General features: G+C 40.8%; 1 protein-coding gene across 6 annotated transcripts in view; it reads left to right on the forward strand.

The window, feature by feature from the left end:
• Positions 1 to 4,593: 4,593 nt before the first annotated feature.
• The window catches only part of Cntrl (centriolin), a 69,350-nt gene continuing 50,736 nt past the window's right edge, over positions 4,594 to 23,207 (forward strand). For 5 of the 6 annotated variants that reach the window (XM_034495458.2, XM_076928585.1, XM_076928584.1 and 2 more), the window contains exons 1-7: positions 4,595 to 4,765; positions 9,943 to 10,190; positions 12,172 to 12,302; positions 14,289 to 14,419; positions 15,694 to 15,835; positions 17,555 to 17,741; positions 19,733 to 19,926. In XM_034495458.2, the coding sequence (XP_034351349.1) occupies positions 9,974 to 10,190; positions 12,172 to 12,302; positions 14,289 to 14,419; positions 15,694 to 15,835; positions 17,555 to 17,741; positions 19,733 to 19,926 (1,002 nt within the window). In that variant the 5' untranslated portion in view covers positions 4,595 to 4,765; positions 9,943 to 9,973. Of the gene's footprint in view, positions 4,841 to 9,942; positions 10,191 to 12,171; positions 12,303 to 14,288; positions 14,420 to 15,693; positions 15,836 to 17,554; positions 17,742 to 19,732; positions 19,927 to 23,207 lie in introns of all 6 variants that reach the window. The other variant, XM_076928583.1, reaches the window with a different exon arrangement.

Here is a 23,207-nt window from a genome sequence, read left to right on the forward strand (position 1 = left end):
CTGTGGACAGTCTGAAGCAGCTCCATATCTCACATTGGAATGAAAACGAAAACACATTCTTATATTTTTTTTCTGTGTTTTTAAAGAAACCAGAATTCCAAAATTGTTGCTAGACCCATCAGCTGGCAAAGAAGCCTTTAACATGTAAGTGTTTGGGGATGCTGCAGCTTCAAGCCTTATGTTTTAGTTTGGGCTTTACTGTTATGAATAGACACCATGACCAAGGCAACTCTTATAAAGGCAAACATTTAACTGGGCTGCCTTACAGGTTCTGAGGTTCAGCTCATTATCATCATGGCGGGAACCGTGGTGGCATCCAGGCAGATGTGGAGCTGGAGGAGCCAAAAGTTCTATACCTTGATCCAAAGGCAGACAAGAGAAGACCGATTTCCAGGCAACTAGGGAGGAGAGTCTCAAAGCCTAGCCCTAGAGTGACAAGACTACACCTCTTTCAACAAGGTTACACCTCCTAATAGTGCCACTTCCCATAGGCCAAGCCACCCATATTCAAACCACCACACCTTAATAATATCTGATGGGTTCTATTTGCTTCTGATAGTGATAGAAACCTACGTATATTTATTTTCATGCTGACAGGGAACAACCGATATCTTCTATGGAGGGACAAGGAATGCTTCCTCAATCTGCCAGCCCAGAGAAGGGGTAATGCACTGACCATGTCACATTGAGAATGCTGGCATTACTAAGTAACCCAAAAGTTTAGAATTTATCAGGGAATGCACACTCCCACACCCACACACTGAGAATCGGCATTCATTCAGACACAATGTGCTTCGTTTAAAACATGTATACCTTTCAGTGGCTTGTCACAGCTTTCACTAAAAACTGAAGACTAAGATTCCTGTCACAGCTGACTGACTGAGTCATTTATATGTAAATAAAATCACAGGCAAATGTATTGGGAAATAAATGTATGTGTAAATAAGATTTTACCTTTAAGATTTCTAATTAAATTTATTTTCATAATGTTTTGTATTCAGGAGAATGTGTTTTAGTTATATATTTCTTTATTATCACTCTTTCTGTCTCCCTATATGTTTACTATTTGTAAGAAAACAAATGTCTCCAAACATATTTGTATAAACTGCTATTGCTTGTCAATGCTGTGTCGGCACTATTTAATTTGCATTCCTAACATATTCCTTAAGAATTAATACATGCGAATAATGTGTTTCAATTATTTTCACGTCCCCTATTCTCTCTCTCTCTCTCTCTCTCTCTCTCTCTCTCTCTCTCTCTCTCTCTAGTATATATATATATATATATATATATATATATATATATATATATTATATATATTATATATAATACTGGGTCTAATTTGTGCTGTCTATATATGCATGGATGTGGGATCATCCACTGAAGCCTGGTCAACTTATCAGGGGCCACAGGAGTTAAAAAGCTGAAGATTCTTCCCTAGCGGCCCCTCATCTACAGCTTACCAACATGCTTATACTTGTTAGAGGGATAAAAGAGGACAAAGCAGAATCTGATGTGCAAATTTCTCTGAAGGCGTCTCTTACATGTGTCCCAGAAGTGATGTAAATTGACCAATTTTTGTCTTAACCGCCCAGTGCATTATCTCAGAAGGACATCTGTAAAATGGTTCAGCTGGATTGTGAAAGATGAATCTAATTTAAACAGAGAGCTTTTGCCATCATTTGGGCAAAAGTCAAACCATGTAAGTAAAAACCACAACGTTAGGCTTCCTTCACAGGTGTCTGTGATGCTGTCAGCCACAGAAGGATAGTTTACGCCGCTTGTTTTGTGCCCTTGTTTGTGCATAGACTCACATTATCACATGGAGTGAAGCAAATACAATAACAAACACTGGGAGCCAGAACAACTCCTCAGGTCAAATTTCATGCTGTTCCCAGGACTTGTGTAACTTCGTACACAAACCTTTAGCATTCCCAAATATTGCAACTTTCAAAGTTCTTTCTTTCAACTTGTGACAGAAGAAAAATAGCTCAAGTAAAGGTAATGTTTCTGGACAGCAGCACTCCTGCAGGGTAGGGGTAATGATTGATTGGTTGGGTTTTGCTATGGACAATTGTCCCGGGCACTGCAGACTGCTGGGCAAACCTGGCCTCCACCCACTAGATGGCAGTACAATCTTTGGAGCAATTAAATCACCTATATTGTCAAAGGTTCCTGCGGGAGAGGGGAGGGCAAAGAGGCCCCTTGAGGCGCATGCCTCTAGTTCCAGCACTTGGGAGGCAGAGGCCAGCCTGGTCTACAGAGTGAGTTCCAGGACAGCCAGGTCTATACAGAGAAACCCTGTCTCGAAAAACAAAATAAAACAAACGAACAAAAAAAAAGGCCCCTTGTTGAAAATCTCTGGGTTGGTGTGTGCATAGCTTAGAATTTATAGAGAATGAAGCCTGTGTCCCTATTAAATATACAGAATCCAGCAGGCTCTTCATGGGAGCTGTTTGAAGTTTCTATCGAAACTGGTCACCACCACATACATCCTTTGCTGGTACATCAGTGGTTCTCAACCTGAAGGTCATGACCTCTTTGGACATTGAAAGTCACAGGGGTCTCCTAAGACCATCAGAGAACAAATATTTACATTACAATTCATAACAGATGTGAAATTATAGTTATGAAGTAGCAACAAAAATAATTTTATGTTTAGGGGTTACTACATGAGAAACTGCATTAAAGGGCTGACGCATTGAGAACCACTGCTGTACATGGAGAAGTCATCATCTCAAATACCATTTCTCTACTGATGACAACCAAATTCACATCCCCATTAAAGGCCTCTTTCCAATGCTGAAGTAGATATTCTCTATCTACATTCATTAAGCAGTCATATCCAACTGAATGCATTTGACCAGGATATGTGAATACTAACATCCTTCACTTGATTTCCGGGACTTTTCTCTTAAACACCACAATTGTAACTGCTTTAGACAAAGTCACCACTTGTCTATCTAATTAGCATGTGAAATTTAGTGTGCTCAAAACTGGTATTTCAAAGACCTTCCCTGATTTATTGCTAAGACATCTGGGGACAATCACCAACATTGAAGACAATGACATGCAGTATCAAATATTCATCCAAACCCTAATGTCTGTCTATCTGTCTATCTATCTATCCATATATGCACACATATATAAGTATATACGTATGCATGTACATATATACATATATATGTATATATATATGTATATATATATGTCTGTGTATGTATGTGTGTGTGTGTGAATGTTTGTATGTAAGCCACATGCATGCTGGAAGCCTCAGAGGTCAGAAGCATTCCCTGGAGCTAGAGTTGCAGGTGGTTATGTGCTGCCATGAGGTACTGAGAACTGAACCTGGGCCTTCTGCAAAATCACTAAGTATTCTTTAAAAAGAAAAAGATATATTTTATTTTATGTATGTAAGTACACAGTTGCTCTTTTCAGATACACCAGAAGAGTGCATTGAATCCCATTACAGATGGTTGTGAGCCACCATGTGGTGGCTGGGAATTGAACTCAGGACCTCTAGAAGAAGAATCAGTGTGCTTAACCACTTAGCCATCTCTCCAGCCCCAGTAAGTATTCTTAACAGCTGACCCATCTTTCCAGCCCTCCAAATTCTATTTTTAATGTGAAAATAACACATCCATCTAATTAGTGTGCAGACATATTGGATTCCTGGATGAGAGGCTCCTCTCCCCTTCTTATATCCCTCAAAATTTTCATACCTTTTTATACTGACTCAGAGTTAAGGTTGAAAAACTCAAGAAACTGTGATATAAAATGACAAATTCTCCCCTCAAGTTATTTCTGTCAAGCATTCTGTTGAAGAGGTGATGAAAGTAAGTAATACAGAAACCAAACCTTTTAAGCTGCCACGGAAAATATAGTGGTTTGAATGAAAACCGCCCTCATAGGCTCATATGTTTGAATACTTGGTCCCCAGTTGGTAGAACTGTTTGGGAAGGCTTAGGAAGTGGCCTTGTGGGAGGTGTGTCACAAGGGGTGCACTTTGAGGTTTCTAAAGCCCACAGCACTTCCAATTAGCTCTGGCTTCCTGCCTCATGGGTGCATCTCAAGATGTGACCTCGCTGCTACAGTTCCATCACAGGCCAGCCTGCCTCCTCCCTTGCTCCTGGTCCTGATGGTCATGGACTCATCCAGGGAAACTGCCTTCAGTAAATTCCTATTTCTATAAGGTGCCTTGGTCATGGTGTCTTATCCCACCAGGGAAAGTAACTACAACAGAAGCCAAGAGAAGAGAACATTTCAAGAAGAAAAAAAAGAGTAGAGAATAATGTCCAAAACTGTTGAATCAACTTATGAGTATGTTAGCTGTTTTAGATTTGTCCTTCCATGCTTAGATTTTTGCTCTGCTCTAGGATGGTCCCTCTTCAAGTAGCAGGAGGTCCCCTAGCTCAGAAGATAGATGGAGAGGAGGTCAGGGTGTGCTTTCCTTGCCTCCCTGTGGGGTCAGCGTTTAGCAGTGTCTACCTTCTGCCAAAGGCCCACCAGCTTCAGACCCGGAAGCCTTGCACCCTTAGCTGAGCTCGCGCAGTGGCGGCAAGGGTGGCGGGAAGCGCCTCCGCCCCGCCCACCAGTCCGTGTCGGAGGCGTGGTGAGAACAGGCTCCGCCCACACCAAGCGGGACCTCTGGGCAACCGGCACAACACAACAAAATGGCTGCTGTGCTGCGAGTCGTCTGAGGGGAAGTATCCCAGCGTCTCCGCACTGCCTCTCCCGCTTGGCTGTTCCTTCCCGCGCTGAGACAGTGAGTGTCCTTCGGCGTCTGGACCGAGCCCGAGAGGCGGGCGGCAAAGGCCGGAAGGCCCTGGCCCAGCGTGAGGTGGGCCGGCTCCGGACGCATTCGGGGCGGGGGAGTGTGCTTGGAAAGGGGATTGGACGGGAAGGAGGAGGGCCGGGGCCGGCGTGGGCAGGAGAGGGGAGGTCAGGGGAGGAGAGGCGTGCGCGGCCCGGGACTGGGCGCTGCCGTGTCGAGAAGTTGGGTCGCGGCGCTTTGAAGGATGAGGTTCCCCAAAGAGGAAGAGTGCCAGGGTGTGCCACTGTCTGCGGAATAACCGCGATGGAGATGGGCTGGCCGTCCTGAGGGTTCTGCTGTTTAATTCAACCTCGGTTCTGTGACTCTGGGCACGTTCCTTTTTGTTGTTGTTGTGTTTTTTACTTAAGCGTATATAGGTGATGGTGGGGGACATACCGTGGGGCGTATATGTAGGCTAAAGGACAACTTTGTGGAGTCGCTTTTCTCCACTTCTACATGGGTTACAGATACAGAACTTAGGACATCAGATTGGCACAGAAAAGGCTTTCCCCACTGAGCCATCTCACTGGTGCTCTGGGCATGTTCCGTAACCACTTTCTAGATGTATTAGTTAAGGTTTCTGTTGCTGTGGTAAGACATTATGACAAAAAGCAACTCGGGGAGGAAAGGGTTTATTAGCTTACATGTCCCTGGTTACAGTGTGCTGGGGAAAAATCAAGGCAGGAACTCTATGAAGGAATTGTAGAAGAAACAGTGGAGACATGCTGCTTACTGGCTTGCTCTTCATAGCTTGCTCAGCCTGCTTTCGTATACCTCCCAGGACGTGCTCAGGGGTGGCACATTCCCCTGTGATCTGGGCCGTCCCTCATCAATCACTAATCAAGAAAGTGCCCTACTGACTTGCCTACAGACTAGTCTTTTATGGATACATTTTCTTACTTAAAATTCCCTCTTCACATGTATGTCTGGGTTTGTGTTCAGTTGACAAAAAAAACCAGCACACTTGATCTTGTTTCTTCATATGTCAGAAACTAATCACTTTTGAGTGCTTAGCATGTGTCAGATACAGTTCTAGGTATTACATTAAGTATAAAGTTGTTTAGAACTCAAACTGTGGAAGTTGCATTCACACTTAAAAACTGAGCAGAGTGAATAAGTCTTATGTCACATAGTAAATGAAACATGAAGATTTCTATTTAGGCTGGGTAGTTCTAGGGTGTGAGGTCCTGATTGCTAACTACTGCTTGTAAATAAGACAGGTATTTCTGTTCTTAGGCAGCATCTTAAGGGTTTAAATTTGGCAAGCTGTGGAGTGAGAGATGGCTTGGAGGGTTAGAACAAGACCTCTTCCAGAGGTTTTGAATTCAACTCCCAGCACCCTCATGGAAGCTCACAGCTGCTTTAATGGGAGCTGATGCTCTCTTCTGGTGTGCAGATACATATTCATAAAATGCATAAATAAATCTTAAAAATGAATTTGGCATTATCTTTGGAGTTTTATCCTGGCCCCTTCAGGCAATAAGTCCTTGCATTGTTTACTCAACCGGCAATCCCTCTCTGCTCTTGTAGCTTATAGTCTGACCAGAGAAACAATAAATAGGTAGTTTCACAAATCCAGTTGAATGAATACTCATAAATCCTTTGGTGCAAAGTCTATGTAATACAGAGAGACCATTTTCTCGTACATTCTGAGTGCAGAAACCTTACCTTCTTAGCTATGTGTTTTCTTAGAATATAACATATTCTTCAAATCATAAAGATTGTTCAATAAGGTTGAATAAATAAGTTAATAGAAAGGGATAGAAAGTTTGGGTTTTTTGTGTCCTGTTTGTTTGTTTGTGACAGGGTTTCTCTGTGTAATCCTGGCTGTCCTGAAACTGGAGAAATGGAGGAAGAATATTATAGTGTTTGGTAATTGGGACAGATTTTGGAGAAAACTTTACAGTTCAGATGGTAGTGAAAAACTAAAAGGCAGAAATAGGCAGCACAGAATGGGGCATTGGCTTTAGAAATGAGTTATGGCTGGGATGGAGACCTTGAAGGTGGTGGGAATAAAGACAGGGCCTCAGAAGGTTAAAGAGAATATTTACATAAGTCAGGGGGAATGAAATGAAGAGAATCAGAGGAACAGTACTAGGATATTAAAGGGCTGGGGAAAGGTGTTAGGGCTTGTTATATCAGGGCGAGTGTCTGGGTTTGTGGGTGGTAGGGTGAGAAGTGTCTTAAAGCTCAGTCAGATGAGTCTGGTCGTCACAACATTCCAGCAGCTTGCTCTTGAACATCTGCTGGGCCTTTAGAAGCGAGTCTCCAGCCATGAGCATGGTTCTTGTCTTTATTTTGTTCTTGACTCCTCACTCTAGTCCTCCTCTGCCCTGTCTTTTCTTTTCTGTTGTTTCCATTTGTTCATTCTGGAGTCACACTTCAACCCATTGCAAACAACAGCCCAGGTCAAACTTCCTCCCCATTTCTCCCTTAAGAAGTGTGTGGTTACCACGGAAGCTAACTATCTGTAAAACCATAATGCCAGTGCTCAGTGTTACAGAGGGTTACCAAGGGCCAAACGCTGTGATGAACTTATGTGTATTGTCACATTAAAAAAACAAATGCACACTGATTCACATTTTACAGATGAGTTCATTTTTCCAAACTTGTACATCAGTAGAATGAACGAGGACTTATTCCCATGATCCCCAAACCCATTGCTGAATGAGTTTTCTGGGATCCAGATCATGTTTTTTATCATGGCCTACAGGGCACTGTGATGTCTTACACAAAAACTATAAGTGATAAGTGATTTCTGCCTCACTTCAATATACTTAGTCCAAAACACACACACACACACACACACACACACACACACACACACACTCATACACCACTAATTTAAACTGCTAACTACATGCATACTTTTCTGTCATTTTTCTTATATTTAACTAACCACATGAGTCAGAAAAGCTTTTCCTGAACTCACAAAACCATTGTTTATCTGGCTAACCACTATCACAAGCTTTTGCTCTTAATTTAAAAAGTGTGACTAAAATAACAAAAACCCTTTTGTGTCTAATATACTATTCTTTCATGGAAAAGGATCTCTTGGTCACATGATTGAGTCTATTCTAAGGTGAACTGTCAATCTACTTCAAATATGAATAATACACTCAAGCTTGAGAAAAACTAAGATACAAACACTTAGATAAAACACATTAGTCCTTGTTGTGGTTTGAATGAGAATGGCTCCATTAGCTCATGTATTTAATATTTGGGCCCCAGCCAGCTGGCTGTTTGGGAAGAATTAGGAGCTCTGCCTGTTTTGGAGGAGTGTCAGTAGGGGTGGACCAGTTAGTTCTCCCTGTGCTTGTGGGTGATGACGTGAGCACCAGCTACTGCTCCAGCACTATGCCTGCTTGCCTGCTTGCCTGCTGCCATGTTCCTTGCCATGATAGTCATGAACTGTAAGCCCTTGATAAAGTCTTTCTTCTATACATTGCCTTTTTTTTATAGCGTCTTATCACAGTGATAGAAAAGTAACTAAGATACTCCTGGATAAAATTAATTAATGGATGACACTAGGTTACAGTTTTCATAAAAGCAAGAAATTCAAAACAAAATAGGGAAGTTCAGGACCAACCTCATATCTTTTTTTCCCATCTCAGCATATCTAATGATTATAGAAATAGGATAATATGTCATGTACTACAGAAATATTTTTATATTTTTCTTATTTTTGTTTAAAAAAGCATCCTTTGTCATTAGACAATTCAATTATTTTGTGTCCTACATCATAGTCTTCTCTTAAAAACTTTGAAATTGGGGGCTGGAGAGATGGCTCAGCGGTTAAGAGCACTGACTGTTCTTCCAAAGGTTCTGAGTTCAATTCCCCGCAACCACATGGTGGCTCACAACCATTTGTAATGGCATCTTATATCCTCTTCTGGTGTGTCTGAAGACAGCTACAGTGTACTCACATACATTAAGTAAATAAATAAATAAATAAATATATTTTTAAAAAAACTTTGAAATTGTAAACCATCTAGAATTATTCTTGTCAAATCCTAACAATCACCTCATTAGATTATTATGAAGTTCTAAGTTACCTCCCCTGATAAGTAAATTATTACTTATAAGTAATAATTCCTATAGAATTAGGAAAGTACTCAGTGAATTCTAGAAACCTGTATCATTGAAAGAGTAAGTGATGGTTCCAAACCCCCAGTTCCCTCCCTGAGTTGCCATAGATCCCTTGAAGTCTGCATGTAGAAACACACACTATCTCATAGGCTGACCATCTTAGTAAATCAAGCACTTATGGACAGAAATAGAATCTGCAGGGACAGCTTTATTGGTTGCAGATCAATATTCATCTTATTTGAAAATAGTCTGATACCACAGCAACCCTGTGGTTAAGTAAAGCTTTACTGAGTCTCAGCTATTTATTTCAAAATATATTGTTAAACTGGGCTTTCGGTTTAGCTTTGGACATGAAGGTATTTGGCTACAGGGAAACTCGAGGCCAAAGAAAAGCAACCTTAGGCCAAATTCAACTTATGTAAAGATTTATATACAACATTCTATTACAATATCCTCTTCTGATACCAACTTGTCATTGGATTGAAAACTTCTTAATATACTATCTCACTAAATTCTTTTTCTAAAATATAGCTGTACATTTGAGAGCTGAGGGTATACATTAGATTGTCAAGGTGATATTTAAAGGAAACAAAAAGGAAATGTGGAGGAGCACTGACATTTAGGGGAAGTAGAGGAACATGAACCAGCAGAGGAGGCCATGGAGTAGCCAGAAAGACAGAATGTCCGTAGAACATGGTGTCCCAGACCAGTTGTAAGAGTGCTTACAAGTGTTGGCTGCCAAATATTCCTCTATGTGCCCCTGTATGGAAAGGGCCTGTGAAAAGTTTGAGCTAATCAACTGAGAAAAGAAGCAACTAGTGACACTCTGAGCTGAGCTGTGTCAGTGATTGGCTGGAGGTCTCTTCCCTGTGGGGGTGATCAGCTGTTAAGAGAGCACTGCTCCATAAGCCTCAAGAAGTGTGGGCCAAGTCTCCATAGCCTTTGCATTCACAGCCTATGATCTTATAGCTCTAGAAAGAATGTAACTCTCAGTAGCTGTGGCAACTTAGCCTTGTTAAATACCTTGAAAACTCTTACAGGTTTTGATGGCCACCTGGTTTTATTCTTGCAATGAAGAAAGGTTCTGAACAAAAGCTCTCCAAAGCAAAGATGCCTTTGTCATCTCATTTCCCTGGGCCGTCATCTCTTACGTCCAGCATGCGATCAAGGTCACTTTCACCTTTAATTGGATCTGAGACTCCGTCCTTACATCCTGGTGGACAGTGGCCTGCACAGGCTGAGCTTACAGATGAAAACACCATGCCTTTGGAGTCCCGGCAAACTAAAGGTATTGCTAAAACAAAAGTCTGGTCTCACACATAAATCAAGATGGGAAATACTGAGCTTAAATGTGGAATCCAGGGCTGGAGAGATGGCCTCAGTGATTAAGAGCACTGACTTTTCTTTCTGAGTTCAATTCCCAGCAACCACATGGTGGCTCATAACCACCTACAAGGGGGTCCGATGCCCTCTTCTGGTGTGTCTAAAGAGAGCAATGCTGTACTCATATGCATAAAATAGATAAATCTTTTTTTTAAAATGTGGAATCTAGATATAACATCTCTCCTGAACCAACTTGAATTGCTGTTTTAATTGATAGAAATTGTGGAAGAATGGAGAGGGGACTAACGCTTTTGGATAAAGGTAGAGGTGTCTGTGTAGGGATTAGGGGTGGAGAGTTTCTAGGAGAGGAAGTTGGATTTCTTGTAGAGAGTTCTTTTAAGTGCATACTAGTTTTCCACCCTCTTTAGTTGGGGTTGGACATCTCTCCTCACCCGAGAGTGGAATGCTTTCAGATAAAAGTTTGATCTTAGCATGCTAGCCGTGCTTGGGTTCTTCAGACTGCTTATCTGCCAGGGCATTGACTTCCACTTACAGAAAATGCACAGGTCCCACGAGCATTTTTAAAGCTGTTTCCTTAAAAAACTTGCTGCCATTCTAATTTGTTTTCAGAAATGTTTTATTCTTTGCTAGGTTGTGAAATCTTATCAGCGTCTGCTGACCTGACAGTTTTATGTTAAAACACTTTCAGTATGGAGTTTAGATTCTGCTGTGCAGCTCCACTGCCACTTGGTCTCTGGTTATTTCTGAATTGATCATTACTCCAGATGTTTGTTTTGTCAAAAGACTATTTTTTCTTTATAAAATGCAATATGACAGCACTTTCTACAAATAGGGGCCCTATGTCCATAAAATGTTATGATACTTTCTGTTTCATAAAGCAGCACATGCTCAGTGCTGCGTGTGACTGGAAGTGGAAGTAGAAGCGCTTGCCACTTAGGCCTGAGGACCTGAGGTTGATCTCCAGGACCCATGGTGGAGGGCAGGATCTGAGTCCCAAAACTTATGTCTGATCTCTCTCTCTCTCTCTCTCTCTCTCTCTCTCTCTCTCTCTCTCTCTCTCTCTAACACACACACACACACACACACACACACACACACACAGTTGCGCGAGTGCGTGCACACGCGCGCGCACACACACACAAATAAAACAAAATACAGGTTTTAAATATACTGCTTGAGTTGAAATTTTAGAATTTGTACCATATTAGTTGCAGGATATTGAGCAAATAATTTAAAATATTTATCTATTTTTTTTAAAGATTTATTTGTTTATTATATATGAGTACACTGTAGCTGTCTTCAGACACACCAGAAGAGGGCGTCAGATCTTAATACAGATGGTTGTGAGCCACCATGTGGTTGCTGGGATTTGAACTCAGGACCTCTGGAAGAGCAGTCAGTGCTCTTAACCACTGAGTCATCTCTCCAGCCCCTATTTATCTATTTTTATGTATATGAGTGTTTTGCCTGCATGTGTATCTATGTACTACTTGTGTGCCTAGTGTTCTTGGAGACCAGAAGAGGGTCTTAACACTGGAGTGTCAGATGTTTGTGAGCTGCTGATTGGGTACTGGGATCAAACTCATGTCCTCTGCAAGAGCAGCCAGTGCTCTTAACCATTGAGCCATCTCTCATGATCAAATGAGTTTTCATAAATATGAACATTAATAATTTTTCTTCAAAGGTTTATACAAATTACATATTTAAATATAGAACATTTATTACAAAGCCCAAAGTGGTAGACCAAGTTTATCATAGTAATAAAGTGATATAAAGTGACGTATTAAGGTACTGTAATTATAGCCACTCAGATATCATTTGTATATCTGCATGGATTAAAATTGCCTTATGTATAGTGTAAAAATGATTTCTATTTGGTGATATTCATACCTTCCTACTGATAATGAACTGTTTCTGGATTTCAGGAGCTGATTCATATGTAGGAGTCCGGTATATTACAGAGGCCCTCATCAAAAAACTCACTAAACAGGACAATTTGGCTTTGGTGAAGTCTCTGAATCTTTCACTTTCTAAAGATGGTGGCAAGAAATTTAGGGTAGGTTTCAAGCAGTTTCTAAACGTAGACATTGGTTTCAGTTTTTTATGTCTTAAGCCTGCTAGAATTGTTTTTTAGGAATGACTTTTTCCTTTAACAAGCACATGAGTGCAGATGTTTGTGGAGGCCAGAGGCGTTGGATCCCTTGGAGCTGGGGCTATGGATGTTTGTGAACTACCCAGCTTGAGTGCTAAGAATTAAACTCAGGTCCTCTGCAATAACAGTGGAGGCTCTTAACTGCTGAGCCATCTCGCCAGCACCCAGTTAGCAAGTGTCACTTTTGGAAAGATCAAGTTTTCATTTCATGTTATCATTATGGCAGAGAGAGTGGCAGCCAGTAGGCAAGCAGGCAGGCAACTGGGAGCTAAGCTTGCAGCTATGAGTTGATGGGGCCAGTCTCATTCAAAGCAGACTTTTTTTTTCATACTAGTTTCAGTGAAAATCAAATTCTCAAGTGTTTAATTTAGTATAATCTCAAGCTTGTTAGAAATTCTCTTTGCTGTAAATACAGACAGAAAGGAATTAAAGAATCTAAGTATACATATTGGCCTCTTAATGGTGGTTTACTGGGCATGGTAATTCTTCCTGTTTTTGTGAGACCGCAATAAGAATATTTTATTTTTTGTTTGAAAGTGTAATTAGAATATATTTAGGTTTCAGTTGTACAGTTATAGAGGAAAAGTTAACCTGCAGAAGTTTTAAAGTTGTAGAAATGACATATCATATCAGTATGTAGTTGCTCTGTGGCTGTCACATGCACCAGACATGTCAGTCTAAGGAAGCAGAGATACAGGGGGAAATTTGGCATGAAAAGAGTCTAGGATTAAGTGTAGAAATACGGAGAATCAGAATGGGTTGGGGAGGCCAATCCAGTGTGAAAGTCAGAAGGACCTGTTGTGCTACAGTATCTCTGAGAGCATTAGGCTGCAGGTAGAAACCCCAGACAGGAAAGGAGAGAGAACAGTGGCACAGAATAGCCAAAGATGACGACAGAGTCGCAGGATTTGGCCATTTAAAAGTCATCCTTCCATTTCTCACCAAGTCTATTCTTTCAAGGCCTCAACAGAGTAGGGTTTGTTTTTCTCATCTTACTTTATATGTGTGCCTGTTTTGCCTGCATATATGTCTGTGTACCTTGTGCATTGCTTGTGCCTATGAGGCTAGAGAAGGGCACTGGATCCCCTGGAAGTAGAGTTACAGATGGTTGTAAGCAACCATGTGGGTGCTGGCCATCAAGCTGTCGTCCTTTCTAGGACAGCAAGTAATGAACCATCTCTCCACACCCTTGCCATAGCCTTCTACGTGATACCACACCTCATACATATTAACCACGCAGTGCACATCTTCTGTAAAGTGACTGCCTTTAAACTGGGGCGGGGGGGGGGGTAGGGAAGGAGGCCCTTAGAGAGTGTAGTAGTTAGTTTATAGAGAGTAAAGTGGGTCCCCCAACATTGGAGCGGGGGGCTGTCCCTAACTCTGTTGCCTGCCTGTGGATCCTGTTCCCCTGCCCGTGCGGCCTTGTCTGGCCCAATGGGAGAGGGTGTGCCTAGTCCTGCAGTGTTGATACCCAGGGAGCTTCCCCCTTCTCAGAGGAGAAGGGACAGGGGGGGGGGGGGGGCTGAGTGGAGAGGTTATATGAGGGGGGAGTGGGAGGAGGGGCTGCAATCAGGATGTAAATAAATGAATGAATTAATAGAGGAAGGATAGTCAAGCTGCTCTGTAGGAAAGAGGAAGGGAAGAGGGAGGGCGTAGGAGGTTGAAGTCTGGAGTGATGGTGAATAGTTTGAGCTTCTTACTCTGTAGGAGTTGCTGGGGTCAGGGAGAATGTCAGCAGAGCATTAGTATGTGTAGTTAAGGAAAGCTGTAGCAGGTTCTCCAGGAACGCTGTTAGGGTTTGCTGAACAAAGCAACCTCTAAAAGCACACACTCCACAGTTTATGTCAAGAAGTCTATTATATAAAGTATTTACTATTTATTTCCAATTAGTACATCGAAAATTTGGAAAAGTGTGTTAAACTTGAAGTGCTAAATCTCAGCTCTAATCTAATAGTGAAGATAGAGAAAGTGGACAAGCTGTTACGGTTACGGGAACTCAACTTATCACATAACAGAATCAGGTGAGTAACTGCTCCTTTCGGTAGCATTGCAAGGCCTTCTTTGTCAGAGATAGACTGACAGTGTCTGTGTGACTGAGAGTCCTTTGAAGTAGCAGGAGTTTTGATTCTTGCCTATTGGATTCTAGATCATCACATCTGTCTTTATGTTTCAGTTTCACACAAGTATAGAGTAGTTTTTATTTAGCATTGTAAAAGCAGATACATTTTCTTGGTGCTAACTTAATTCTGTTTTTATTATTAACTGTCTAGTTTTTATCTGTGATTCCTTGCCTTATCATATAATTAATGCTTATGTGAAGAGAATGCTGTTTTGACCCTGAAGATATTCCAAATAATTTGATCCTGTATTTTATCCTTATGTTCTTTGCTATTGCTACTAGAAGTAAGGAATGCACATCCCATTTCTAATTCAGATACACATACAAATATACAACTTCTGGGAGAAATCAGTGTAGTAAAGCCTAGTGACGACTAAAGCTACATAGAAAACTATAATGGGGAAAGTGAAGCAAGAATCAAATCTTGAAAACCTCTATGCACCGTTTCCCCAACTCAGACTTCTGACAAATGAAGAGACAATAGCCGTCGGCCTGGAAAAGTTCTAAGACAGAAATGAAATGTTAAAAAAACAAAAAAACAAAACCCTGGCAAATCAAGGTCATAACATGAAAACGTTCAAAAGAATTGATCTAATGAAAGTAATTTCTGAGTGAAGACGGAGCTCGAGATGCTCAGGCTGTCTGCTCAGTATAACAGATTCCCTAGGGAGTTCTGTGACAGCCCGATGGCAGGGAATGGGAAGAGCATGCCATCAGTGAGGGTTTAGAGGATGCATGGCAGGTGCTTTATTAATGTAAATATTTTCACTGAAGCACGTGCATTCATAAACCGTATCATTTTAGAATGTGTCACTCATGCCGCTGGCACAGTGCATCTTTGGTAATGATAATGTAATTATTGTTGACATCTAGGTAGCACCATGGCACACAGTGGAGTCAAGTGTTGCACTCTCTGAAGTATGGCTATGGCACCCTCTTCTCTCCTGTGTTATGTATAGTATAGAACCCTGCATATAGTAAGATGCGCAGGGTTACCAGGCATACTTAGAGCGTTGGTAGTTTGGGGAAATTTTACTTTGGCCATGTGGTTGTCGTTAAGGAAAGGAGTTAATGAATATAGTTATGAGAAGTATCCTCATATGCTGAGGCTATTCACTATAAACTACAGCAAAAGGGCTTTACTCACTAAGTTTGATTTTCTTCTCTGGTTTCCAGTAAAATCGAAGGACTAGAAAACATGTGTAACCTGCAGAAGCTAAACCTAGCAGGTAATGAAATCGAGCATATTCCAGTGTGGTTCGCAAAGAAATTGAAGTCTTTGAGAGTCCTCAATCTGAAAGCCAATAAGATATCGTCGGTAAGTTATTCAAAATAGCAAGATTTATTTTTCCTAAAATTTAAATGATTTGGATTATAATGGTTTTTCCATGTATGTATTTTACACTGAGCATGATCCCGCTCACGTCCAGCACCTTCTCTTTTCCTGCCCCTTCCTCCTGTAGTCCCCTTTATCCTTCTAAAAACTTCTTTATTCAGATTTTTTATTTGCTGGGAATATATTTAAAGAGTGAGATTTCTTTTGGCATCCTTGTTTCATTGGCCATATGTCATATTCAGATAGAACCTAGGACTCTTCAGTGTATTAAACACAGATTGCCCTCATGTTGCTTAGGTTCAATGGTAACCCAGAATTGATCTCTCAGGGCTTGCCTGCCCCTCAGTCATTGCACTGCCTTACATCCCTGGTGCCTAGTGCCATTCTTTATAGGTGATAAGGATGCAATGGATATCTATTTAAAGTTATTCTGAGATAGTAAATTTGATTCCCGTTTTTCAGATAAAATCTTAATTCATGTTTTGCTAGAAAATGCCTTCTGAACACCTAATACATTGGCTGTTACAACTGGAGCAATCATGATATAACTTAATGATAATTTTCATAGATTACAAAGGGAAAGTCTACAGGCCTAGACTGCTGTAATGTGACCTTGGCGAGTCCTTTGATTTCTATGAACTGTATAAAATAGAAAAAATATTTCCTAAGAGGCTCAGATGAGCCTAGAGGAATAAAAGTGCTTCAGAAACTTTAGAATGATGAGTAACTAAGACAAATTAGAATATACACCATTTCTTTTCGTTTTATTGTTGATTATCTTGCTTATTTGTTACTTACACTGAGGTTATGGTGAGGCCCCTCTCTATAAACCAAGCACAACTCAGACTTGCAGCTCTTGCCTTCGTCTTCACACGCTGGCACACAGGCATGCTCTGCTACATTCAGCAAGAATCCTTTCTTCGTATTCCATTGTTAAAAAGCTCTGGGAAGGACACTCTCCATTTTACTACCACGGCTCACAGCCTCAGAGTGCAAGCCTTATACCATTGGTGTATCACTGTGAAGCTCTTGAAACTCACAGGATGATGGGAAGTAGCAGCCCTGGATCTCTAGTTGACCCCAAGTATTTCTCAGAGTTTTTGATTTTAGGTCATACCTACTGTCTGCTAAATAACAGGAAGACTGTTCAGTATTGATGATTTATAATCATATGTCATTTTCTCATCTATATGTTCGGCATTGACATCACTAAGGGTAATATATATTTGTATGGGGGAAATTTGTACTTGTACTGGCTATTTAAAGTACTGTCTCCAAACCTACATAAGTTCTTAGAATAAGCAAGTGTTTTCAAAGAATGTGGGTGTCTATACATGTTTTTATGTTTTTTTAACCATCAGTTATAACTCAGTTATCTTAATATTTACCAAAATCCTTCATAGCAGTTCATTCTATGCTTACTTGATCAATACAAAATAAAGGCATTGTAATATAGACTGAGATTGAGCCCCCATTTTATTCACTTACAGGCCCTGAGCTAAGGAAAGTCACACCTTTGAACCTTGACAATGCATACTCTCTGATACACCAGTACTTACGTGGCCCCTTGCTGTCCCTTTTTCACACTGCTCATTAGGGGTGGTGAGTTTCATAAATAGGTTTCTTGACATGTTAAAAGCAATGGTTTATTACTTCCTTTGTTGGTTTAATCATTCCTAAACCACTGTGGTACCATTTCAGCTCCAGGATATAAGCAAGTTGAAGCCACTTCAAGATTTGACTTCTCTAATCCTCGTTGACAATCCAGTTGTGTCCCTTCCTCATTACCTCCAGTTCATCATTTTCCACCTTCGTTCCCTGGAAAGTTTGGAAGGTCAGCCAGTAACCACTCAGGATAGACAAGAGGCTTTCGAGAGATTCAGTTTAGGTAAGATGATACTTAGAAAGCAAACAGACAGAGAACACTAAACTCGAATGAGGAAGGACTTATCTTTAGAATTTCTGTAGAAGGATAGGGTCTGGTGAAATGACTCAGAGGGTAAAGGCATTTGGTGCCAGACCTGAGGACCTGAGTTCAATTCCCACTTGGTGGAAGGAAAAACCCAGCTCCTGCAAGTTGTCCTGTTACCTGTATTGCCTGTATTATCTGCCCCTATGTCAGGTATGCATTCTTACTCATAGCCAATAAATAAAGGAACAAATATTTAATTTTAAAAAGTACATATTACCATACCTAACATTTACAAAAAGAAGGATAAATTATAAATTTAATGATCCTACTAAAATGTACATGGAAATGACACCATAAATTGATTATCAAGCAAATATCTGTTGACTAGTTGACCATATACTATGTACCAAAAGTTCCCTGTCTCAAAAGTGATCTGTGTGTGTGTGTGTGTGTGTTTGTGTGTGTATATGGGTGTAAGGTGTGAGTGTGTGTGTGTGTGTGTGTGTGGGTGTAAGGTGTGAGAAGAGGAAGAATGGTGAGCAGCCAGCCAAGAAAACAGTAAATAACAAGCTAACAAGACCAGAGGACATGAAACAGAGTTTCAGATATCCAGGAAAGATTTCAAGAGAACAAGTGGTCACAGTGGTGGATGGGCTGACATATGAATAAGTAAGATTAACACAGACATGGCTTTAGAATTGCTTTGGGCCTGGCAGTGCACACTTTTAATCCCAGCACTTGGGTGGCAGTGGCAGGTGGATCTCTGAGTTTTAAGCCAGCCCAGTGCAGTATGGCCAGGAATATAACAGAGAAACCCTGCCTCAAAAAAAAAATTTTTTTTTCCCCTTTGGATTGGTGTTCTTGCCTGGAGCAGTTGGAGAGGGATGGGAACTAATGATACATAAGGAATGGGAAGGAGATACTTGATCAAAGATTTGAAATTTTCCAATTTCACTCTTTCAATACTTAATCATTGTAATCCTTAAATATTAAAGGTAACAAAAAGATCTAAAACCAAACACTCACCAATAGCTTCAAGGAACTGGGAAGAGATGCATTGCAATTAAACCTCAAAGTTTGTAGTAATGAAATAGCATTCCTGAGATCAGAAGGGAGAGACAAATCATGCCTTTATTCTTTTAGTTCATAACAATGAGGTTCGAGAGATTAGATTTTGAGAGAGAGCGAGCAAGAGCGAGAGCAGGCGGCAGAGGGAGATCATGGATCATCTTTTGGTGGGAGGGATACTCTCTTGATCAAAGAAGAGAAATTAATATGTATGTGTCAGTACCTGTATTATCTCTGTGGTAGGAGAATTAGTGTCCCCCCTTAATGAAACGTGAGGCTGTCTACTGAGAAAGACCGAATGGAGGAGGGGAGATTCCAGGAGAAAGGAGGACATGAAGTGAGAAATTAGAGTTGAGAAATCAGCCTCTGTTCCATCTGAATTTGAAATTGGTGTTAATCTCCTTTTGAACCACAAAAGTGGTGATTTCACACCAGTGAGATGGCTCAGTGAGGAAAGGTGTGCCTTCTGTGCAAGCCTAAGAGGCCACGTCCCATCCTGGAGCCCACAAAAGGGAGAAGAGAGCCGGCTTCTCAAAGGTGTCTTATGACTTCTGTGCACACACTGTGGCTTCTGCACAATTGTGCACGTGTGTGTGTGTGTGTGTGTGTGTGTGTGTGCGTGTGCGTGTGTGTGTATGTGTGTGTACTCACACATGCAAACATATACACACACAAAGAATATTTATAGTAAAAATCTCCTCCAATTACCACACCTTTGTTAACTCTTAATATAGGTCAGATTCAAATTCAAGGAGGCCATCTTTTTTCCAAAGCACCATGGAAACTGATTTTGAAAGTCAATTGTGTTACACAGGTCTTAGACTTGTTTTGCCACTGTTCTTAGCATGCTTGCTATTTTCCAAGACAAGAATAGTTAGCTACTTCATTTTTATTGACAGAGGAGATAGAAAGACTGGAAAAAGACCTGGAAAAGAAGACAGTGGAAACAGAAGAGCTTAAGAACAAACAAACAAAGTTTCTCGAGGAAATAAAAAATCAGGATAAACTGAACAAGTCATTAAAAGAAGAGGCCATGTTACAAAAACAGAGCTGTGAGGAGCTAGAAAGTGACCTCCACACAAAAAAGGAGTTGGTGAGTCTGGCATACGTTGTTTTGGCTGTATTCTGTTAAGGTTGAGAAATCTTTGCTCTTCTATTTAAAAACACACTATCCTGACTGTAGCACTGGGAAGGTGGGGGTGAACAGGCACATGGACAAGGGCTTTGTGGACTGTAGTTCACTGTGATGTGCTCCCCAAAGGAGAATGTGTGAAGAACGGTCCGGCACGAGGAGAAGCATGATGCCATGCATTGGGAGGGGCTGGCCACACTGCTCAGGATGTATTTCAGATAGCATCACAGATAAGACTGTACACTGTCCGAAGCTTAGAACCTGACAAAGTTATTCAAAGTTTAAACATAACGTACCTTGTGTCGTAATGCACACTTCTTTTTAATAGAAATGATAACAGTAATGTGAAAGTAAATGCCAATGTGTGCACATGCACACACACAAATAAATATATGTAATAAATTTTGACAAATGGCATTGTCCACTTCAAAAGGCTTATTACCAATTTATGCTTTTCACAGTACTAAGTAAAAGGGTCAAACTGGGTTTATTATTGTGAACTTATAAGGGAGAAAAAATGGAATCTTGTTACAGTTTTATATTTTTGTAATTGCTGGAGAAGTGAATATTATATATGTATTTGTTGATCATTTATCTTTCTTTTTTAAATTACTCATTTCATTATTTTTCTCTCTTTTTTGTTATTCCAAAGTACTACTATATATTTAAAAAGAAAATTCTAGGTCTTATTTTAAGAGCTTACGTTTTCCTTTGTCTCTTGCAGAATATCTGATGATAACATCATCTTCAGTGGTTTACAGTTTTATTAAGTAATTGTGCATTAAACTAGTTTTTTGTTTTTTGTTTTGTTTTTAGTAAAAAAAAAGTCATATTGAATTGAGTCTTTTAAGGGCCATTTAAACTGTAGTTAACCCTAACCTCACCATCAGCAAATACTAACCAACTTGCTCTTTGTCTTTTTTGGTTTTTTTTTTTTTTGTGTGTGTGTGTGTATGTTGGTTTGTTTTTTGTTTTGTTTTGTTTTGTTTTGTTTGCAAGCTACTTAACTTTGACCTTCCACTGTTCCCGCTTTTTTAAATGGGAAGTTTACTTGCCCTGTCACCCTCACGACTGTGAGGACTTGAGGCTCTGAGGGTGAGAATAACTCCAGGTGAAGCAAGCTCAGTAATGCCAGGTGGTGTTTGTGCTCAGTGAAGCCATGTGTTAGAGGCAGATTGATACCAGTACTGATAACCATTTCCTTCCATGATGCGTCATCACTAGAGAGATGGTAGTAGCATCAGAGCCTAGCTCTCTCCGGTGTTCTCCAGGTGACATGTGTGTTTGCCTCTTTCTTCTCTGAGCCCACATCTTGGTTTCTTTCAGGTCTTTTTCTACTGAGTCTTTCTTCTTCTTTAAGGTAGTCCCTCCAGGCCTGAACTGCACACTGTTTTCTGTGGTGTTGCATGATGATTGTATTAATGTGCTTGTTTACATTTTAAGTTTTGAAACTGGCTTGTCTCTTTGGGAATGTGTTTGTCTTTGTGTGATGTATTATAAATGACTTTGTATACCAGAGAGTAAATTTGAATATGAGAGGAAATTAGTATTATTGCTCCTGTTTGTAATATGTTAACTGCAGTCGTCTCGTGATTATTCATAGCCAGCGCACAGCACACAGCACACAGCAGGCCTTCTTCCTTTGGCTCCTGTTTGCTCTCATTTGTGCACTTCTGCCAGCAGGTATTTGCTGAGGGCTTGTGATCATCTAGCTCCAGAGCTATGAAAGCACAAACGTGCTTTGAAAGCAAAGGTTATCATAGAAAACAGTCCAGGCATGTTCTGCTCTTCCAGCCATGCTTGCCTTTGTTTGGCCCTCTTGTCAGTTTGCTTTGGAAGAAAAAACCTAAACCCCAGTGTCACTGTTGATTGTGAATTGTCTCTGAGTCCTCGGTCCTCTTGAACATTGACTGAAACCATCAGTATGAGCAGTGTGCTGGACAGCAAGAGGACACTGATGGCAGCATGGGACAGCAGAGTGTTAGACTTGAACCCAGGTTACTTGAATTTGAACACTGCTCACTTGGACAAGTCGTTTAACACCTCTGAGCAGCTCTGATGCCTCATAGTAGAGTAGTGAAGCCTCGGTGAGCTGGCACATGCAGACACCAGCATCTGGTGCTAGTGCAGCTCAGTGTTACTCCATTTGATGGATACTCAGGAGGGGACTGCACGCTAACTCATGCACGATTTTGGTTTCCTGTCCTTGTAAAATGTTTGTGTGTATGCTTTATTTCTTTTCACCTTGCATTTTGATGAAATATTTCTGCATGCTTTTCTGTCTGAAAGCAACTCTCAGATTGTCAAAAAGTAAGAAAAAACAAAAGAGCCCGGGGGGGGGGGGGCGCGCACGCCTTTAATCCCAGCACTTGGGAGGCAGAGAGTCTACAGACTGAGTTCCAGGACAGCCAGGGCTACACAGAGTAACCCTGTCTCGAAAAACCAAAAAAAAAAAAGAAAGAAAGAAAAAAAGAAAGAAAGAAAAAGTAAAAAATCACTTAGTTCTGTTTGGTAGTTCAGGTCACTTGTGGCAAGGCAGTTCACCAATCTGAGACACAACTTCGGCGTTTGCAAATTCAGAAATTAGATTAGATTATCCTTACATTTTCCTCCTAGTGCCGAAATCTCCAAGAGTCCCAAAAAACTGTAATTAGAGTAAAGCTAGTGGAGTATTAAGGTTACTGATATCACATGTTTGCATCTGACTGAGTTCATTTGCATTTCTTACCTCTGCTACAGAGAGTGCTGCTATTCTGGCCCAGTGCTGAGGCACATGGCTATACTCTGGCGCTCAAGAGGCTTAAACAGGAAGATCACACACTCTGCCTGCCTGGGCTGCATAACAAATTCCTGGAAAAAATAGTGAGATCTCCTGCACCCACTCCCACCCATATTGAACACTCACAGCTAAGATTCATCAGCTAAAGCCAATCTTCTCCTCTGTAAAATGTCCCTCCATGAACTGGAGCAGTATTAAAAGCAAGGAGTGGGTTTAATACATTGGTCTTAGTGACTGGGACCAGGATGCAAAGCACTGTAGAATGGCTGGCATTTGTTTTCATGTTCATATGAAACAAGGTAAATTGTTCTTTATGATTCACTGTATCCTGAAATGGCATATCAAAGGTCTTTTATGTGACCTCTTCTGAAATGATAATTCTGTGTTTCATTTTTGTAATTCGGGAGTGAGATAAAATATTCTCAGTGTTGTGCTATTTGATATAGTTATGTGCGAACTGCCC

The sequence above is a fragment of the Arvicanthis niloticus genome, chromosome 2 (genome assembly GCF_011762505.2).
Source record: "Arvicanthis niloticus isolate mArvNil1 chromosome 2, mArvNil1.pat.X, whole genome shotgun sequence".
Classification (NCBI taxonomy): domain Eukaryota; kingdom Metazoa; phylum Chordata; class Mammalia; order Rodentia; family Muridae; genus Arvicanthis; species Arvicanthis niloticus.